Source organism: Engystomops pustulosus, chromosome 3, assembly GCF_040894005.1.
Source record: "Engystomops pustulosus chromosome 3, aEngPut4.maternal, whole genome shotgun sequence".
NCBI lineage: Eukaryota > Metazoa > Chordata > Amphibia > Anura > Leptodactylidae > Engystomops > Engystomops pustulosus.
The window spans coordinates 144,269,112-144,291,466 of NC_092413.1; the positions used below are offsets into that span (position 1 = coordinate 144,269,112).

General features: G+C 43.8%; 1 protein-coding gene across 4 annotated transcripts in view; it reads right to left on the bottom strand.

The window, feature by feature from the left end:
* The window catches only part of CCDC150 (coiled-coil domain containing 150), a 44,990-nt gene that overhangs the window by 22,172 nt on the left and 463 nt on the right, over positions 1 to 22,355 (bottom strand). For 2 of the 4 annotated variants that reach the window (XM_072142392.1, XM_072142395.1), the window contains exons 2-13: positions 21,580 to 21,728; positions 20,727 to 20,941; positions 20,466 to 20,644; positions 18,722 to 18,781; positions 17,579 to 17,662; positions 12,767 to 12,896; positions 11,348 to 11,391; positions 10,742 to 10,834; positions 8,775 to 8,882; positions 7,644 to 7,744; positions 6,730 to 6,907; positions 2,865 to 2,933 (exon numbers count right to left, since the gene is read on the bottom strand). In XM_072142392.1, coding sequence (XP_071998493.1) covers positions 2,865 to 2,933; positions 6,730 to 6,907; positions 7,644 to 7,744; positions 8,775 to 8,882; positions 10,742 to 10,834; positions 11,348 to 11,391; positions 12,767 to 12,896; positions 17,579 to 17,662; positions 18,722 to 18,781; positions 20,466 to 20,644; positions 20,727 to 20,941; positions 21,580 to 21,728 — 1,410 coding nt within the window. The remainder of the gene's footprint in view (positions 1 to 2,864; positions 2,934 to 6,729; positions 6,908 to 7,643; positions 7,745 to 8,774; positions 8,883 to 10,741; positions 10,835 to 11,347; positions 11,392 to 12,766; positions 12,897 to 17,578; positions 17,663 to 18,721; positions 18,782 to 20,465; positions 20,645 to 20,726; positions 20,942 to 21,579; positions 21,729 to 22,355) is intronic. The other 2 variants (XM_072142394.1, XM_072142396.1) reach the window with 2 other exon arrangements.

Sequence of the window (22,355 nt, forward strand, 5' to 3'; positions counted from 1 at the left end):
CAAGAACCTCCAAGGCGTACAGCGCCAGTTCGTGCCACATGTCCAGCTTTGAAACCCAGTAGTTGTAGGGAGCTGTGTGATCATTTAGGACGATGGTATGGTCAGCTACGTACTCCCTCACCATCTTTCTGTAAAGATCAGCCCTACTCTGCCGAGACTGGGGACAGGTGACAGTGTCTTGCTGGGGTGACATAAAACTGGCAAAGGCCTTGTAAAGCGTACCCCTGCCAGTGCTGGACAAGCTGCCTGCTCGCCTACTCTCCCTCGCTACTTGTCCCGCAGAAGTAGGCCCTCTGCTGCTAGCGCTGTCAGAAGGGAAATACTGTTTCAGCTTGTGCACCAGGGCCTGCTGGTATTCATGCATTCTCACACTCCTTTCCTCTCCAGGGATGAGAGTGGAAAGATTTTGCTTGTATCGTGGGTCCAGGAGAGTGAATACCCAGTAATCGGTGCTGGAATAAATTCTTTGAACGCGAGAGTCACGGGATAGGCAGCCTAGCATGAAATCTGCCATATGCGCCAGAGTCCCAATTCGCAAGAATTCACTCCCCTCACTGGCCTGACTGTCCATTTCCTCCTCCTCCAACTCCTCTTCTTCTGCCCATACACGCTGAACAGTGAAGGACTGAGCAATGCTCCCCTCTTCTGTCTCGCCAACATTCTCCTCCTCTTCCTCCTCATCCTCCTCCACCTCCTCCGTTATGCGCTGAGAAACAGACCTGAGGGTGCTTTGGCTATCAACAAGGGAATCTTCTTCCCCCGTCTCTTGTGACAAGCGAAAAGCTTCTGACTTCATGCTGACCAGAGAGTTTTTCAACAGGCCAAGCACCGGGATGGTGAGGCTGATGATGGCGGCATCGCCACTGACCATCTGTGTTGACTCCTCAAAGTTACTCAGCACCTGACCGATATCAGACATCCACGTCCACTCCTCATTGTAGACTTGAGGAAGCTGACTGACCTGACTACCAGTTCTGGTGGAAGTTGACATCTGGTAGTCTACAATCGCTCTGTGCTGCTGGTAAACTCCGGATAACATGGTTAATGTTGAATTCCACCTCGGTTACAGCCGTTGTCACACACAACCACACCTGGCTTCAGGTTCAGCGATGGCAGCCACAGATCAGTCTGCGCCATGATGCCCTGTAATAGCTCTTGGGCGGTCTGCCTTTTATCGCCTAGGCTCAGCAGTTTGAGCACCGCCTGCTGTCGCCTAGCGACGGCACTGCTGCTGTGCCTAGAGCTACCGACTGATGGCGCCATGCCCACGGATGGTAATTCGGAGGAGGAGGTGGAGGAGGGGTGGGAGGAGGAGGAGGCATAGTAGGCCTGAGAGACCTGGACCGAGGTAGGCCCCGCAATCTTCGGTGTCGGCAGTATATGAGCAGCCACAGGGTCAGACTCGGTCCCAGCCTCCACCAAGTTAACCCAATGTAGGGAGTGTAGCTCTGCGGCATTCCCCTGCTCCCTCATCAGCAAGTGGTGTCTCACCCCGCCCAGGACCACGGCCCCTGACCCCTGCAGTAGTTGGACGCCCACGCCCAAGCCCTCATCCTCTACCCCTAGCCCTCGGGTTCAACATTTTCAAAATTAAAGTGTAAACTGTAAATTTTTTTTGTGGTTTTTTGTGTTTTTGTTTTTTTAACAAAACGATGCTATCCTATTGCTATGGCTAGTTTCTAACCTACACTGACAGCACACAACAGGATTTTGTGCTGTGCCTGATGACTTTTAGTTTTGAAAAAAAAAGAAAAAGCAGACTGTGCCTAATTTAATCAAACCCCTAATAAATTGTCCCACTTGAGTATTTGAGATGGTTATGTGTGTCACTAAGAGCTAAACAGAACGTTCGCAAGACTCCCTGCAAATTCGTCACAATATGGTACTAGCTGCACTACTAGTGCCAGCAAGGCCAGCCACAAGCAAATCAACAAAAAATAAAAAATATAACGCTATTGTAGCGCTAAGAATGCCTGTTGGGTTCTCGTATGGCTAGTTTCTAGTCTACACTGACAGCACACAACTGGATTTTGTGCTGTGCCTGATGACTGAGTTATAAAAAAAAATAAACGTAAAAAAAAAAAAAAGAAAAAAGCAGACTCTGCCTAATTCAAATCAAACCCCTAATAAATTGTCCCACCTGATCTGGCCAGCCAACTACTGCTATCGACGTGTAAGTGTACCACGTCATGCTGGGTGGAGTGCAGAGTCTCCTGGCTTGTGATTGGCGGGAGATCCCATTTTCTCGAGTGTGTTCGCTCATCTCTATACATCATCACTGTGTTGTCCTTGACAGGCAGAAGTAATCAATCGCTGCACCATCCCCCAGCCTCTGTATGGGACTCATCCAGCTCAGGCTGATTAGTCCTATCTGGACAGTTCAGGAAGCTCTGTGTAATGTGTTTACCTATAGCAGCCAGCATGAACTCAGCTTTCTCAAGGTCCTGAATTTTATAATTGTTTTTTGATCAAAACCACTCGGATCAGGGATTAAACAAAATATGATTTTGCATCAGTGTATCTACAGCATTCTCAAGATATGTTTGGTTCACAATGCTTAAAAACAAATGGTAGATTTCCTTTAAGACTGTGCACTCTAATTTTGCATCTACTTATTTTCACCTTAGGTCACGCCTGAAAAATATGCCAAACATGATTTCAGAAGGCCAATTTGTCATTAAAAATGTTAGTGTCTAAAAACTGTCTAAACCGCTTGGTATACGTTTCACAAGGCATTTGACAAAGTTTTCTGTGGCAAATGACAACAGATTTTTGTAATAAGCTTTTGTAAAAAGTTATTTTATTACAGGTGGCTGGGGATAATTGTCACCAGATGCTTTTTAAGGCAGAGAGCATATATTTACCTTGCTTGCAGTCAACTGAACTTCCAGACATTGTTTCTTCTCCAGGAAATCACTCCGACTCTTGTGAAGCTGTATAAAGCAAAAATTATTACTATTTCTATGTGAACCGCATATAGGAGATATCAATATGTACTTGCACATTTGAGTTGAATACTTCCACATAACAGCCCACAGATTAGTTGACAAAACAGATCAAGATGGCTTCAGCCATGTGACCGAACACATCATGTGACTTCAGGTATTTGGTCACTAGTGTCCAGATACCTTACAGGGCACGGTAGTTATTGAGGAGCACAACATAACCTGTCAATGTCATTGAATAAGCAGCATACTCATTTTATTCCTTGCCTTCTCTCACTTTCTTGTGTTTTGTAAATAAACTACATGTGTGTGTTTATTTTAGTTTTGTTAACTACATTGGTAGTCAATTATTGGCAAATTTTATAAAGAAAAAGATGTGTAATTAATAAAGCTATCTTTTCAGGTTAAAGTCTCACATGTCATAAAAAAAACAAGTAAAAATTGTTATATGTAAAGCTTTTCCAGAGATATCGTCATTTGAAGAAGTGCATAGCAGAACGTCAAAAACTGACCTGGACCATTGGTCAAGAAAGGGTTAAGTACAGTTATAGAGTGTACAGTACCTAAAGTTGCTTTGCTAAAAGTAAATCCTTGTGTCTGCCTTTTTTGACATAAAAGTAGGTAGAATATCATCTGCAAAATATGTCATTCTTCACAAACATGATGTGTAGTACATGTCCTTTCAATCATAAAATCCCTACTAAAACATTATAATAAATAACAGCTAAATTACTGTATATACTCTAGCATAAGCAAAGTTTTTCAGCAACAAAAATGTGTTGAAAAAAACTTACTTGGCTTATACACGAGTCTATGAAAAAAAAACAATTCTGTACTCACCTTTCCAACGCATCCCGCAGGTCCTGTTCTTGCTTCTGAAGTTTCGGCTCAGTCTCTGGGTCACCGCTTGCCGCCGTCACGCCGCGCACTTGCCGACATCATAGTGTGCGCGCCACCATCACGGTATATGCACTGGCCGAGCGGGTACCCAAAAAGGTGAGTACAGGGTTTTTTTTGCTTTTTTTTTTAATAGGCTAGGGGAAGGAGACGGCTGGCTATATCCTGGGAGACGGGGGCTGGCTGGCTGGCTATATCCTGGGAGACGGGGGCTGGCTGGCTGGCTATATCCTGGGAGACGGGGGCTGGCTGGCTGGCTATATCCTGGGAGACGGGGGCTGGCTGGCTGGCTATATCCTGGGAGACGGGGGCTGGCTGGCTGGCTATATCCTGGGAGACGGGGGCTGGCTGGCTGGCTATATCCTGGGAGACGGGGGCTGGCTGGCTGGCTATATCCTGGGAGACGGGGGCTGGCTGGCTATATCCTGGGAGACGGGGGCTGGCTGGCTATATCCTGGGAGACGGGGGCTGGCTGGCTGGCTATATCCTGGGGGACGGGGGCTGGCTGGCTGGCTATATCCTGGGAGACGGGGGCTGGCTGGCTGGCTATATCCTGGGAGACGGGGGCTGGCTGGCTGGCTATATCCTGGGAGACGGGGGCTGGCTGGCTGGCTATATCCTGGGAGACGGGGGCTGGCTGGCTGGCTATATCCTGGGAGACGGGGGCTGGCTGGCTGGCTATATCCTGGGAGACGGGGCTGGCTATATCCTGGGAGACGGGGGCTGGCTGGCTATATCCTGGGAGACGGGGGCTGGCTGGCTGGCTATATCCTGGGAGACGGGGGCTGGCTGGCTGGCTATATCCTGGGAGACGGGGGCTGGCTGGCTATATCCTGGGAGACGGGGGCTGGCTGGCTATATCCTGGGAGACGGGGGCTGGCTGGCTGGCTATATCCTGGGAGACGGGGGCTGGCTGGCTGGCTATATCCTGGGAGACGGGGGCTGGCTGGCTGGCTATATCCTGGGAGACGGGGGCTGGCTGGCTGGCTATATCCTGGGAGACGGGGGCTGGCTGGCTGGCTATATCCTGGGAGACGGGGGCTGGCTGGCTGGCTATATCCTGGGAGACGGGGGCTGGCTGGCTGGCTATATCCTGGGAGACGGGGGCTGGCTGGCTGGCTATATCCTGGGAGACGGGGGCTGGCTGGCTGGCTATATCCTGGGAGACGGGGGCTGGCTGGCTGGCTATATCCTGGGAGACGGGGGCTGGCTGGCTGGCTATATCCTGGGAGACGGGGGCTGGCTGGCTGGCTATATCCTGGGAGACGGGGGCTGGCTGGCTGGCTATATCCTGGGAGACGGGGGCTGGCTGGCTGGCTATATCCTGGGAGACGGGGGCTGGCTGGCTGGCTATATCCTGGGAGACGGGGGCTGGCTGGCTGGCTATATCCTGGGAGACGGGGGCTGGCTGGCTGGCTATATCCTGGGAGACGGGGGCTGGCTGGCTGGCTATATCCTGGGAGACGGGGGCTGGCTGGCTGGCTATATCCTGGGAGACGGGGGCTGGCTGGCTGGCTATATCCTGGGAGACGGGGGCTGGCTGGCTGGCTATATCCTGGGAGACGGGGGCTGGCTGGCTGGCTATATCCTGGGAGACGGGGGCTGGCTGGCTGGCTATATCCTGGGAGACGGGGGCTGGCTGGCTGGCTATATCCTGGGAGACGGGGGCTGGCTGGCTGGCTATATCCTGGGAGACGGGGGCTGGCTGGCTGGCTATATCCTGGGAGACGGGGGCTGGCTGGCTGGCTATATCCTGGGAGACGGGGGCTGGCTGGCTGGCTATATCCTGGGAGACGGGGGCTGGCTGGCTATATCCTGGGAGACGGGGGCTGGCTGGCTATATCCTGGGAGACGGGGGCTGGCTGGCTGGCTATATCCTGGGAGACGGGGGCTGGCTGGCTGGCTATATCCTGGGAGACGGGGGCTGGCTGGCTGGCTATATCCTGGGAGACGGGGGCTGGCTGGCTATATCCTGGGAGACGGGGGCTGGCTGGCTATATCCTGGGAGACGGGGGCTGGCTGGCTATATCCTGGGAGACGGGGGCTGGCTGGCTATATCCTGGGAGACGGGGGCTGGCTGGCTATATCCTGGGAGACGGGGGCTGGCTGGCTATATCCTGGGAGACGGGGGCTGGCTGGCTATATCCTGGGAGACGGGGGCTGGCTGGCTGGCTATATCCTGGGAGACGGGGGCTGGCTGGCTATATCCTGGGAGACGGGGGCTGGCTGGCTATATCCTGGGAGACGGGGCTGGCTGGCTATATCCTGGGAGACGGGGGCTGGCTGGCTATATCCTGGGAGACGGGGGCTAGCTGGCTATATACTGGGAGACAGGGGCTAGCTGGCTATATACTGGGGGCATGGGCTGGCTGGCTATATACTGGGGGCATGGGCTGGCTGGCTATATGCTAGGCGAAGGGGGCTTGGCTGGCTATATACTAGGGGGCACAGGCTGGCTGGCTGCATACAGGTGGGCAGGGGCTGGCTGGCTATATAGAGGTGGGCAGGGGCTGGCTGGCTATATAGAGGTGGGCAGGGGCTGGCTGGCTATATACAGGTGGGCAGGGGCTGGCTGGCTATATACAGGTGGGCAGGGGCTGGCTGGCTATATACAGGTGGGCAGGGGCTGGCTATGTACAGGTGGGCAGGGGCTGGCTGGCTATATACAGGTGGGCAGGGGCTGACTGTATGTATACTGGGATGGGTGTGCTGGCTATATACTGGTTGGAGGCTGTGACCAATGCTTTTTCCACCCTAGGCATATACTCGAGTCACTATGTTTTCCCAATGTTAAAATTAGGTACCTCGGCTTATACTCGAGTATATATGGTAACTCAAAAACAATGCAATTGATAAACATAAGACATATATATAAGATATGATATACCTCCTCTTGTAACGAAATCTTTCCATTTTCTAAAGCTTCCTTATCCTGAATGGCAGCATTCAGATCAGCTCTCAGACAAGCAATGGTTTTTTCTTGAATTTCTATTTGAACAGTGTTTTTGTGCTCTTTTTTTTCTGCTTTCTCCTTACACTTACTGTGCTCAGTACGGATAAATTCTCTGTAGGTTACACAGGATAGTGATTAATGTAGATTAATGATGACTAGTTCCATTCCAAGAAATTCTGCACCTCAAATGTTAGCTACCTCTTTTTTATTGTTAGATAGGTCTTAATTGTAAGGCTGGTGTGAGATTGATCAAAAGACATGAGCTGTCAATCTCCACAGAGTTGAATAGTATGAGTAAAGGTTTTTCCAGTTCAACTTTATAGAGATCGATATAGAGAACCCATAGCATGACTTTCCCACTCAAACAAATTTCTCAACATGTGGTGGTCCAGATATAAATATAGATTTCACTAAAGAGTACACCAAGTACACAATTAGACTGTAGTCACAATGTGAAAAAGTTATCCTATCTTGAAAAGCCATGGCATACTGCACACAACCATCACCTTTGGGACCTCCACCAATCCTCAGCATGTAAAGACTTCAATGCTCCCTATTCTGCACACAAATGGCCAGCACACCACTATACAGAGAAGAAACTGACGAAAATACAATACTACACCAGCGCACCCCACTGATCATAATATCATCATAATATACTTATAATATGCCATTACTTTACAAGACATTTACCCTCCAGTGCAAATTCAACAAAGCTAAAGTGCAATTACAAACATGTGATATCCGTGACAAATCACAAATGAAAGATACTGAATCCTTTACCATTTCTAAATTTTCTTATTTTACATTTAATTATTTTCAGCTTTAAGAATACAGAAGTAACTTACAGTTCTGTCTCCAGATTTGCTCGCTCATGTGACATTTTCTGCAATTCCCCACCAAGGCTTGTCTGCACAGCTCTCAGCAGGGCCTCCTGTTCTTGTGCTACCTGGAATTCATTTGAAAAAAGTCCAAATTGTAATCGAAGAAACCCTGCAACAAAAGTACTTGAAAGAAAGATTTTCCTCACAAAATCACTGGGAAATATTCAATGGGAAGCAGAGATTGGCTTCAAAAACAAAAGCCAGTAAATGAATGCCTGCTTGTATAGCATATTCTGTATTTATTATGTATTTATTTGGAATGTTGTGACTATTTTATGTAAGTTGGCCGTTTCTAAAAAATAAAATCATATATATTTATTTATTATATACCATACCTTGTTATCACTTGTATTTAGTAACTATTCAGGATGTTCAGCTGCTCCGACCCCCCCCCCCCTCCCATGGCAGAACAAAGACCAATGTTTTTTTCTAAAAATATCTGTCACTTAATGAAAATGTATCAGCAACATTCAAAGGTTACTATGTGTTTTTTTTTCATTAGAGGAAATCAACCATCAAAATTAAGCAGGTTAAATCAGGGACACTTATTCGTAGATTCAGGTACCGTAACTGTGGCAATCTATATATTTGTTATCCATGGCCTCCTTTCTTCTAAAATCAACTTTATAATTATGCTAATGAACATGAAGGCCTCTGAGGGTGTTTCAAGAGCCTCGCAGAGCTGGAGCTTCACATGCTTTTACAATGACCAGAACAGGTCTTTCCTACCCTGCACTTCCTGCTGCTGCTAAATCACACAGGCACGGGAAGTAGGGAGAGAGCAAAGGGTTGGGTGAGACATGTTGTGCTCATTGTAACAGCCTGTGAATCTTCAACACTGAGGGGCTCTGGTAATGACCCTAGAGCCCCTCAGGTTCATTAGCATAATTCTACAAGCTGATTTTAGAAGGAAGGAGGCCTTGAATAACAAATATAAGAAGATTACCAAATTCACTGTGCCTTGATCAATGAGCAAATGGTTTATCAGGTGGTTAATTTTCTATTTAAAAGAGAACCTCATTCTGAGCCTATTGTAAAACATTGGCTCCCCAGACAACTTCTTTAAAAAGGTGTGCAATTCTGTATTAGAGGTACCTTGAGTTCCTTCTGGTGCTGTGTCCCAAGTTTCAGGTTTTGGTGGGTTAATTTCTGCACAGTCTCTGTAAGTTCTGAGCACTGATTCTCCAACTGCTGATTTAAACACTGCAAAAAAAACATCAGTACCTATGTGAGTACTGAATACAATGGGGTTTCAACTTCAACTTGCCACAATCTTAACTATGTTTTTCTCACTGCGGCCACTACTCCTAATAGACTAACATGTGCTGGTTCTGTAGGGTTTTCTATGCAGCAGTCACCTCCTTATATTATCTGTCATGTAGGTAGAAAACACCAGCATTGATTTCCCTACTGATAATATAGGACATTACAGCTTAATTATGCCTCGTGTCTGCCTAGAAAACTCACTGTAGACCTCAATGAGTCAGTACCAGTTTATTGCTGCCTTTGGCCAAGAGGCTACTATAAAGAAGGTACTAAATACAGTTACTGGAGCTCAGGAGACATTTTACTAAGTGTCAAAAAGAAAATTCATACATTTTCCCTTCAAGGTTGAAGTTAAAATAAACCTTGACATTTTACATACTGTCTTATCTGTCAGCGGCAAGTTATAGAACAGGAGATAGTTTTGTGTAAATATTCAGATTCCATTGTTTACAAAATGCCAAATTCCAGTGGGGGTTTTAACAACAGAGTTAAAACTATAAAATACAAATTACGGTATACTGATTTTGCTCCCACAATTTGCTCAGCTCAGCATGCTCTATAACAGTGGTGGCGAACCTATGGCACGGGTGCCAGAGGTGGCACTCAAAGCCCTTTCTGTGGGCACCCAGGCCTTCACACCAACAGATAGTTTGCCAGACAGGACTCAAAGCTTCCTCCTGTGGTCCAAGACCACATGCCATGTTCAGCGCCATTTTAAAGCAACATCCTTGGCTGCCAGTACTACAGGAGGAGCGGGAAGGTGTGGATTGAGATGTATTAAAGTTGGAGCTCCTGCTCTGGGAACCCCGATTCTTCCTCTTCAGGGGACCCCGGAGGGAAGCTACAATCCAAATTTCCCCATTATCTTTCTATTGTATTGGTGAACTCAGGACGCCAATACAATTGAAACCTGTGATACAGCTGGGATAAATAAGTTACTACTTAAATTGTCGTGTTGGCACTGTGTGACGTATAAATGTTGTAGTTTGGCACTCTGTCTCCAAAAGGTTCGCCATCAGTGCTCTATAACATGCTGCTAGGAGCGACTTTTCAGTAGTGTCAGAGCTGAACTATTCTAGTTGCTTATGGTAACCAATCAGAGCTCAGGTTTAATTTTATAAACAGCTGAAAAAATTAAAGCTAAGCTCTGATTGTAAAATTAAATATATATGGTTGTAAGCCTCTGCACTTTACTCACAATCAGGTGGAGCTATTCAGTTTCAGGCAAATCCCAACACCTAACATTCAGATATTGATTCACACTACACACGTCGCTGGTTACTGCAGCTCTTCACCAGATACTTTATACTCCTTCTAACCGAAGACCATCAACCTTGATTAAAAGTTATTGTATCAGGATGTTCAATGGCAATAAGTCACCATTCAGACCATTTTGCCGTGCGTTTTCTTTCCTTTCCACCTTATTTGACCCGTAATACAGATGCTCTGGTTCCTCTGTATAAGAAGGAATGCACATAGCGTAGCCCTCCTTGAATAAGGTGGAAAGGAAAGAAAACGCACATCTAAATGGTCTGGATGGTGGCTTATTCTCACTCTATATCCGGATTAACTTTTATTCAAGGATGATGGTCTTTCGTGAGACTGAGCTTTTTTTTTATTAACAAAATACAAAAGGTTACATACAAATATACTCATAAATACACATACATAACCTTCAATTTCTTAACACTGCATCATGTTTGAGGGGGAAAGTAAAAAACTACCATTGTTACTTTAGGAGGAATACACCTTCTTCACAGGGATTGCATAAGGGTATTTCTCCCTTATTCTGTTACCTGAACTTTTTCTGCTGCTTCCCGCAGAGCAACAGAGTCTGCTCGCATTTGTGCATGTTCAGACTGTCCTTCTTCACAAGTCTGCCTCATTTTCTACCAAATAGAATTAGAATAAGATTACTTTTACTTTATTATAGTGAGGACTAGGGAAACCAATGATCTATACCCAGTTACAAAATAACTTAAATTTCTAGGTATTTTATCCCTAATGACTCAAATAGTAATTGTGTGGGATAAGGGGGTCTGCTTTTAGTGGTACCATGAAAGATGGAAAAGTAATGTAAATACAAATACATTAGTAAATCAGGAGGGTGTCAGTAATAGATACCAAAGAATAACAGAAAATCCACCCATTTGGTAAGAAGTGGATGGTGCACCCTGCTGTATACCCAGCAACTGAGACAAATGGATTGACGACCTTCCATAGCTAAGCCCTTACAGGTAGCAGTCACAATATTAGTGTCATATATATGTGAACAATATATATTAAGTATTAATTACATGTTTTATTATCTTAGAGGGACCTACACATGAACGCCACTGTCTCCTTATACATTTAAATCACCCAAATGTCAAAAATTAAATGAAGCCACTTAAAATCCTTACCTTTAATTCTTCTTGCAACTGCCTTACAACCAATTCCTTCGCCTCTAAATAATTACAATCACAAGAATCTGGTTAAAACCCTGTGTCATGAAACTGTAATTTTAAGCATTTGTGGATTTTTTTTTTTTTATTGAATTTTTATTACATTTTTAAAAAAATAATACAAAACATCCACAGAGCATGTATATACGTAATAGTCATACAAGAAGCAAGAGGATGACAGCTATCGAAGAGAAACATCAAGTATATAGGGTAGTTCAATAGCCGGCGAACACAGATATACAGCATTTAAATGCTAAATGTAGTGCAAAATTCACTCTGTGAATATAAAAAGGCCCCTTATCAAGGGGGTAAAATACAAAGAAGTAGAACACAAGAATAATAAAAAATAATAAATTAAACCTTATAAGAAAAAAGGAAAAAAATTATGACTAACACAACAGACATAGACAAGACTGGAGGTTCACGGAGGGAGGGGGGGGGGACACAAGCCAAACTTAGGGGGTGTCCTGGGTGATCCAATATGAGTCCCAGAGATCCCAAACAAGCATTTGTGGATTTTAAGAGTTATCCAAATCAAACTCCAAACTGCTCTATGGCATGGTTACCCAACTTGGCCAAACAATCAAAAATACCAAGCTTACAGAGTGTATATAACTGAGTAGTTTTGGAAGATCAGGAGCTCCGAGAAGGTTCTCTAATTTAGAGAATCCCATTTCCAAACATTCAGAGCCAAATTGTGCCCTACTGGCATACCAAATTTAGACATAGCAGAAAAAGGTAGTTCTGGAAATCCCATAATTCTGTCTGTAATAAACAAGGGCAAAGTTGACCGATTCGACTGCAGCTACACCCCCAGGTAGGGGAGTTATGGGAAATGTAAGCAGAGATTTAACAACAGCGGAGTTCAAAGAGACGGTGAACAAGGGAAAATACTCTTTACTATCTTCACCATGTAAAAAGGATGCAACACAGTGAAGGTGTACGAAAGAACCCATTTCTTAATGTGTCCACCAGGGTCAAAATACCAGCTGTATAGGATAAGTATGACCAAAGGTGCAGGTAGGTTGTCTACTTTGGGAGGAGAGGTCTCAAGGTCCTTAGGAACCCGTCATTTCTTCATTTTTAATAACATTGTTTTAATACAGTTACAACGTTTCTAGAAAACATTTCTATTAAAATGGATTTTAGATAAAGACATTAGTTTATACTAGAAATCTGTGAATGCAACTTTCATGAAAGGACCTCGCTTGCTGATCGGTGGGGGTCTCAGTGTGACCAGCTGCTTCGGTCATCTCAGGGAGCAACGAGGGGTCTGACTGGGGTATACCGGATCCCCATTCTTGTGATCACTGAGAGACCCACCGATCAGACAATTAAACTAGCTTGTTTAGTGGAAAACCCTTTTAACATACATACCGATATTATTGTGCAACTGCTCGTTTTCCTTCTTAGCTTCCTGTAACTCTGATTCTGCTTTATTTAGTTTGTCTTTCATTTCTTTACTTTCACTGTTCATTTTCTGACAATACTGCTGGAGCTCCTGAACCTAAAATTCAAAGAGAAATAATGTCAGAAGCGTGTCAGTACTATACAGTGTCGGACTGGGGTGCCTAGGGCCCACCAGTGAAATTGATTATGGGGGCCCTCCTACTGCTTCATGGAAATATTACATATCTATTTTATGCCTCTCAATATGGACGTGTTGATTATCGCGCATCTTACAAAAACAACTATCTTGGCCACTGCAGTACATAAAAGTGAACTTTTTTTTAAATTTAACAATGTAAATATGGTATCCGGTTGAGAAATGTTAAAGGGGTTGTCTGGGGGCTGCAAGACATGGCTGATTTCTTTCAAAAACAGCACCACATCGGACCATGGGCTGTACCTGGTACTGCAACCAAGCTCCATTCATTTCTAGATCTGCAATACCTGTATATGTACAGTCATGGCCATAAGTTTTGAGAATGACACAAATGTTAATTTTTACAAAGTCTCCTGCATCAGGTTTTATAATGGCAATTTGCATATACTCCAGAATGTTATAAAGAGTGATCAGCTTAACAGCAATTAATTGCAAAGTCAATATTTGCCTAGAAAATGAACTTTTTCCCCCAAAACATATTTCAACTTCATTGCAGGCCTGCCTTAAAAGGAGATAACAGCATTTCAGTGACACTTTCGGACACTTCTTAAATACCTGTGCAAGTAGTTTGCAATAGAAAAAACATGCAAAGTCCAACAGAAAACTGGCCCATGGCCCTTAGTAAATGTGCCCCTATGTGTATAAGGAGTTAAAGCAGACAAGCGAGGTGAACCAGCTAACAACCTTAGTTCTGGGAACAGGACTTCATGCATCATAAGGATATATAGTCAAAAGGAGTCCCTGCTTTCCTGCAGTAAAACAGCGCAGATTCACATGCGACACTAGCATTTAGGTTGAGGCCCACATGTAAACCCAACACTAACCCCACATATGAACGTGCATTAAGGCTCCAATACCACAAATTAATGCTGTGCCCGGGCAGGACCCAGGCATAACATCTGTCACTTCAACTGGAGAGGTGAGTGCTGATAACCCTTCCCCTCCCACCCAGCCATAAAGGAGCTATACGATCCCTAACCCAAAAAAATAAGTCCTGGGTGTCATAAATACACCCCCTACTCATACTAATACAATGTTTTCCACTTAAATCATGTGGAAATCATTATTTTTACAATGGTTTACCTTTTTATTCCTGAATGCCAGGATAGATGAATCAAGATGGCCGCAGCACTCCGCATGGGGACTTCAAGTCCCATGATACTCCGCTCCCACGGAGCAGTGTGCTCGTGCACAGAATGCACAGCACAGCACCCATTGGCTGCTTTGTTGTGCGCTAATATTGTGGAGCGTGCACGACCGCCGTGCACACTCTGCAAGTTCCCCTGGCTCAATGTGGCTCCATATATGTAATGGATGCAGCCATCTACGTGCATCACATTGTGTGTGGCACATGGCACATGTGACACAGGATGCTGGCGCTTGTAAGTGGCCGCGGATCGCTGAGTGCGAACCACGCATCCGCGGCCAGCACTGCAGAATGTGTACCTGTCGTTTCCCTGGAGATGGGTAAGTAGAAAACACTGCTGACCTTCTAAGGGCACATTCACATGGCCGCCTGCGGGGACGTACATGCGGGCGCAAATTTGCGGCCGCATGTACGTCCCCATAGACGGCAATAGCGGTGCGGCGCAGATACGGTGGCACACATGTGTGGCACCAATCCAGCCCGCACACCACAAAAAGATAGAGCATGCTCTATCTTTCGGCGTGTGTGCGGCCGTGCGCCACTATTCTCTATGGAGGGAGGAGGGGTCACCTCCTCCTCCTCTCCAGCACACGGTGGGCATACAGCGTGTGAATGGACCCTAACTTGCAATTTAATTATCTGTAAAACCCCCAAGAATCGTTAATAACATTGAATTGGTGTAGTCAGTGTTTATAGGTTATCTAGAAAGTGGGGGGCAATGTCTGCAACCGTACAACCCCTATTAGTACAGGAAAAGATAGACCATGTTGTCGACAGTACGGGCATTCATATGAACATGTCCTTTGAAATGAATGTGACTCTATGCTACCTGTACCAAAACGGTATGGTATGGGTTGCATACATCCAAAATTTTTCGTCCGTGTCCACTGGGTTACTGTTGTGTAAATTCTGAAGAAGCACCTTGGAAAAATCACCAACCCTTATCACAGTCTAGAAGTAGTAGTATCCAACCACAGACCGCCAATGCAGTACGTTTAACTTTACAAAAGCAGCTTTATGGTATCCTGCATAAAAGAACTTCTAATTCTATCATTTCATTCATTGCAGATTGATCAACATTTAAAAACTGGATTCAATTCAATAAAATCTGTCCCGACTGTAGAACTATTGGTAAATGATGTACATTGTCCCAGATTTATGTGCAGTTTGCATCACCAATGTGCAGGGTGCACCAGATTATTGAATGCACTCGTCTGGAAGTGTGCACCTTTAAAATAGTGGGAGCGACACAATTCTGTTGAGTCGCATTAATATAGGTTCCGCACTGTTTGACTGTGTCCGCACTAGAACGTCCGTTTAGGTACAAACCCTTTATAAATACATGTGCAAGCAGTTTCCACTTTCTTTTTTTAGTGGAAAGTCAGACAGAAAACTGGCGTATAAACTTTAATAAATGTGGCTCCTAGCATGTGGCTAGAAGCACAAGACTCTGGTCAGACCCTGGGTACTGGCAGAATATCACAGATCAAACACAAAGCTGTTTGCTTTTGATGCCACTGTTCCACAGGGGCTCCTTGCGGCACGGTGGCTGAGTGAGTAGCACTTCTGCCTTGCAGCACTGGGGTCCTGGGTTCAAATCCCACTCAGGTCAACATCTGCAAAGAGTTTGTATGTTCTCTCCGTGTTTGCGTGGGTTTCCTCCGGGTACTCCGGTTTCCTCCCACACTCCAAAAAAACATACTGTTAGGCTGTTTAGATTGTGAGCCCCATGGGGACAGGGACCAATTTGACATGCTTTGTGCAGCGCTGCGTAATCTGTGTGCGCTATATAAATAAAGAATTATTATTATTATTCAATATCACTATGAAACACAGATTCCCATCCTCCGCACATTGTTAGATCTATAATTCTGGGCAGTGCACTGTATGGGATACAAGGATTTATCACACTCATATGTTTGTGGGCTAAGGGTGGTTTTACATTGGCGTGGGTAAAGCACATATGTTGCATTTTGTTTCTGTTTAGTCTCCACATCCACAGAAAAAATTTGAAGTTTAACAATTGGTTTGAAAACATAACCTGGTTCCCCAGCCTCAGTCTGAACTGTCATCAGTTTTTTCTTGCGGACCCATTGACTTTAGTGGATCAATGAAAAAAGAAGCCGATGTGAAAACACCCATAGAAAGCAATAACTCAATAAGGTTGTATTCACAGGAACGCATGCCCGGCGGGTTGTAGCGATGGAGAGTAGGAGGGTTTACCTTTTCCCTCTCCACAGCGATGCATGGCAACGTAACACGGGGAAAGATAGGACATATTCAATCTTTTCCATTTGCACGGAGCGGTACCCTACCACACGTGTGCTGCACCGTATCGCTGTGTGCGCCATTGCTGGACTATGTTAAATTGACATTTGCATTGCTGTGGAAGTCTGTGGGAATGTGAAAACTATGTGACACTACACTATGCTCATGGACACTACACTACACAATTAAAAGACACCCGTCATCAGGTCTCTGCCACTAGTCCTGTCACTACTACCTGTAGGAGCAGCTCACAAGGATCAATCCCAGCCTTTATCGCAGCAGGACCGGCTTAATAAAAGTGCCCTATGTGTAATGTACAACCTTTTGATTGGTTTTTATTGAAAAATGTTTTCAAATGATGGAAAATATACATTTTCAACAATCTGCGGAGGAGGGGGGTATACATGGCAAAGGGGGTTAAAGTAAAGCTATTGAAAATTAGAGTGAGCTGAAGAACTACAACTTTCAGCAGCTCCTTCAACTGCTGGGAGTTGTAGTTCTGAGATTGAAAGTTACTCATGTGAAGTGTAGGGCACTTTTATTTCAGTAAATACCTATTGCTCTGTGCAGGAAGCCATCATACAGGACACAGCACAGGGAGCAGCAGCCTTCTCTCATCACTGAGGTCCCACAATCACCACACACGAGGGTCTTATGAAGAGCAGGCTGTGCTGAGGGGTCAGCAGTGTGACCTGCAGCTTTTCATTGGTGGCCCCAGATGCCTGTCAGGAGCAGGAGGTGGGCCCACATCCCCAGGTCTTGTGTGATTGGCTGCTGAGACTATCCAGTGCTGGAGATACTTTATGCTGGGTCCCCAGTGCAGCAGCGTTATGCATTAACCCCATGTTTACCTGCTGGCTGGAGCAGACAGTGAGGAGTCTCTCATCTGTCCCTGCACTCGGCCAGTGAGGTGGAATATACAGTTTCTGTCACTTGCATTGTGGGAAGATGAGAGACCCCTCCACCGCGACTACGAGCAGGATCACTCTGTAGTTGCTATTGCAGATGCAGGAGGCCAGACATCAGTATTAGACATATTATAACGAGGGGGCGGAGCCAAGACGAGTCAGGGCCCACCGGGGGTTTTCCCGGCATCCCGGCAGGTCAGTCCGAGCCTGGTACTATATATGCAACATGTCTATAGAGACTAAACACATCTGATACCGGCCTTGTTTTGCTCCTCTTCTACAATATTCTTCATGTCTTGAACTGTAAGAAGCAGCACTGCCTGCTCTTCCTCAAGCAATTGTAACTGGGAAGAAAATACATGTTGACAACATATAACCAACATACATAGTCACATACAATCTTGTAGCCCCATCAATTCTAGTATGCAGAATCTTCTAAAACTAACCGGCAAATTCTTAGTTACTACACATTCTCTACTCCGGACTAGAATAAAATACCACACTGTATCTATGAATTAAGAAGTCTTTACAGATATAAAACTTCTCTATCTTAAGAATAAGTCAAGTCAATGTTTGATCCTATCTGACTGTGTAACTACTAGAAAGAAAACCCTTCAGAAAGTGTGGTAATAAAATCTATTTAGTTTGCCACTTGTTGCACCATTAAAGGGGTTTGTCCATGAAAGAAAATACCTCAAATTTCAATCCCTTTGTGATGTTTACACAATAAACCCCAATTTAACCCCTTACTTAACAATTTTACTCAGTTTTATTGCTATTTGGACCCTATCACTCAGTGATGGTCAGTGTAAAACTCTCTAAGCAGACATTTCATGATTCTTCTAGTGGTGTGAGATGCTGTGTATCGAAAATGTGGTTCGATTATCAGGGAACATACACTTTTTATATACACTTTCATCTACCTTCTGAACATTGTACTAGAATCAGACACATAGAAAGACAGATCAGAGATGATGAGATGCATATCACGCACAATGACATTCTTAGCTCTGCCACAACACACTGTCAGATCTGATGTGCCTTCCTCCCCCTCCCCCCAGAACTTATCTGCCTGAGCAGTCCTTAGGATTTGATGTTTGTTGTTTCCTAAAAGGAGTCAGTGTGTGAGCTGGACCTGGAATGCAAGGCTGGGGACTAGAGGCAGAGAGCAGCTCAGCTCTATGGCTGCCAACCCTAAACTCAGAAGATCCAGGGTCGGAAACAAGGGGCAACTGAAATTGTAAACACCAGGACTGATAGACACAGGTTGAAAATTATATTTGTGAAATGCTGTATTTTTGTTAATAACAGTGAATTAGAGAATTTGTTATTTTATTATCCTGTGAATATTTAATAAACTTGTCTTTGTGGGAATACACATTTAATAAGGGTGATGCTAATACCTTTGCTAGCTTTAGACTCATGCAGGCTTTTGTAGCTATTAGCTCTTTGGCCACATCAGTCTGCATAAAAAAAGAAAATAAAACATATTGTAAAAAAGCAGAAGACAGTACTCCCTTTTCAAACATTTAACCAAGCATCAATTAGATTAGGGATCCACGTATTTCTCTTTTTTTAAAATCCCAATTAATCTCCATATTTTAAAAACTGCAAACTTGTTAGCCATTTAAAAACTACACATTAAAATGAAAAGAGGTAAATTGTGAAATTTAAAATTTTGTTAATGTGTTTGTTTTACTAACAAAAAAGAAAACAATGCATCTTAAAATCTGTTGCACCTAACATTTTTTGATGATTAATATCGTCTAAAAACAGAGTTGCACCTACTGTTGCCTCGTTGTAGAGGCAACAGTAGGGCTGTGAAGGGCAAGATGCTTTTCATGTTTTGAATCAAAATTCCATATATATTATAGTCTCATGCCACACCTTGTCCTGTCCCAATATCTGCTTAAAACTACCCCCTTTCCAGTCCTCATATCTGTCCCATATAACTCTGACTTGTATCTGCTACATGCTACTGATCACCAGGCTCAGTCATGACAACTGCCCAATGCTACTCCTTGCCTGTCCAGTCCCAATTTCTGACTTGATATTATTTTAGCTTGTTTGAAATAAAATAAATATGCACGAAGAGAGACCCCATTATGGAAACCCATTGAAAATGTTCAATACTCTCTATATTCCACTGGGGATTCCACTGTTTTCACCTCGTATTTTCAGTAAAAGTGGTAAGGTGTCCAAAAACTATTGAAACAACTACTACCATATGGCCCTAGACAACAGCCATGTGCATGGGTCATAAATATGTGATCTAAAAGCCAAATATTTCTTTTCTGTGCCCTGGTTTGAGCTAAAAGAGCACTTTATCCCCACATTTATGATAATTGGTTTATCCTGGGTAGCTTTTAGCAATCCAATAGTCTCATCTTCTTTCAAAGATTCAAAATCAAGAAAAATGAAGTAATAAGTTTCTTTGCAGACATGCCATATACTACATGCTAAACAAATAAAGTAGGATTCCAAAGGTGCACGTTGGCCTGCAGCCTGTGGGCGTTTTTTTGTTGGGGTTAAAGGACAAGGACTTTAGCAAAAGGAGCTTATCAAATGACTCATTAAAGCAACTCTTTTAAAAGTAATTTAACAGCACTGTATAGGGCACGTCATATGTTTTTCAGATGTACCTCTCCTGTTTCCCAGTGATCAGTCATTTTAAAGAAAAAGTTATTTCATGCATTTTATTTTTATGTAAATCGCTTTCTTGTTGCGCCAGGTTATGGCTTTTCCTGTTGGTGCACAGGTTTTCCCCTTTATACACCTTCTTTCCACAAGGGACAGTCAACCCTTGTACAAAGAGCTGGTAATGATTGGTGCTGGGCATCATAAAAGAAAAACAACAGGTGCACCAACAGACAAAACATATAGCATCCATCCCTGAACGTACATTGTGAGTGATTCCCGGCGATGTATGGAGACACCCTAAACAACGGTGGCAGCAGCAAATCACCACCTGCTGCTGATGTTCATTTCTCCTCCCTCTTTCATAAGGTAGGACTGAAAAGGCAGGCGTAATCCAGGGGGATACGCAGCTGACTTAAGGATATTTTTGGAATACTCCCCACGTATCCTTTCAATGGAGGGAAAAATTGTGACGTGGCCTGTGTTGCACACATAAAATTCTTTCAGCACCTTAGTGGTTGTGGCGATCTCCAGGGCTGCGCTCAGTTTTTCCTTAGCTTCCATCTCTCTTTCCTGTTGTTCAATCGCACTGTTGAGCTTTTGGCGCAATCTCATTACTTCTAGCTGTGCATCTTTCAGTTCCTGGTCATGCTCTCCTTGCATTTGGACTAAACGATGCTCAAGTTCATCTAGGGAAATAATATTATTAAGAAACTGAAGGAGTAAAATACCTATCAGCTATTTTTGCTTAATTGTCTACTTCTTGCTTACCTGACTGTTTTGTGCTCAATTCCCTATCTGTGTGAAGTCGGAAAATATTAAGTTTCAAAGTGTGTAGCATGCTTTCCATATGACACATCCGTGTGACAAGACTTTCACAGTTTCTCCATAACGTTTCACCATCTCCCGTGAATGCTGGGCGGGCTCTCACTGGACTGATTGGGCGAATGTGATCAGCTGACTTCGACATTGCACATTTTGTGAATCTAATGGAAACCACAGTGTAAATACTAGATGTCTTATAGGAAGATTGCAGTAGGATTGTGATCATCATCTAAGAGGTTCTCTAGTACAAATAATAACAAATTCAGCCGAGCCGACAGATACTGTATAGTAAAGTATCATTAAACCAATAGGTTATGGTCCAGCAAACCTGGAAAATTAGAGGATAGTCCTGCAAAAGCAGGTGCTGGTTCTATAGAAGGCATAACTGGAGGGGCTGATGTCCCAAGAATTACACAGTTACTGTAGTCAACAACTAATTTTACACATTAGTGAAGGAAATCATGAGGAAAAACTCTTAGGGGGAAATGTACACAGTAGTCTGAATTGCAGGCACAATTTCTATGCACATTTTTATGCAAAACAATTCACTGTATTACAGAATCAATAAAGTATCATACTTAGAAAATCTTGTGTAAATAATAAAGATTTTTTCCAGACAGAAGAAAATCCACACAATGTCAATTTTGTACTATGTAAACAGTATAGTGTCTGTGTAAACAGTTTATCGTGTCAGGTTTAGCTGACTTGGAGATTTACTTGCAGATTTTGGTGCAATAAAATCCTGATTTACTGTATATTCTATGGTTCAGCAAGGAAATGTAATAAAGTACATCCTCACCTATGATTGGTTATGCCCAGGTCCTGCAGATCACTCATCAGGGATTCTGCCTGTTCCTCTGCTATTCTCATCCGCTGCTCAAGCACAGAGAAGGTTTCAGGAGCGGTAGGAAGAATGGTAAGCGGAGGGATCACTGGTCGTGCCATCCCCTGTGTACACAAAAATGACATCCACTTACCTTTTATATAACAAGCTCACATATCTAGTTCACTGTTCAAGCTAGTTCACATAAATACTTTTCCCAAATTAATTTAATATTCTCCAGTTGCGGCAAATAAGAAACTTTATCACAATAATTATACATTTGGGAAATAAAATATATCTGAGACCCATACCGATCAGGTATTTTTGACATACGTATTCTAAAGTTATTTACATCATCTCACTCTTTATCAACACACAATATTTTATTGGGTAGAAGTAGCCAAACAGTACAATACATTACATTGCATAGATTACAAATCATTATTTGTACAATAATCTCCTCTCTAAGATTATTGGTACCAAGCAACTAAACCTGATATCATACTTTCATGGAGCTTTCCTTCTTATACAAACATAGAAGAAATTCACAACTTGCATCAAAAAAGAAATATCAACTTATCTACATATTCATATCATCAGCATATATAATATTGGATAAAGAAGATAACTCTTCTATAAGATTATTGGTACAGTATCAGTGCAGCAGTGGTTATATATACTGCTGGTAATATATAGACACCTCTGTACTGATTCTACGTCCTATATATTACACTGTACAGTACAAGTGCAGA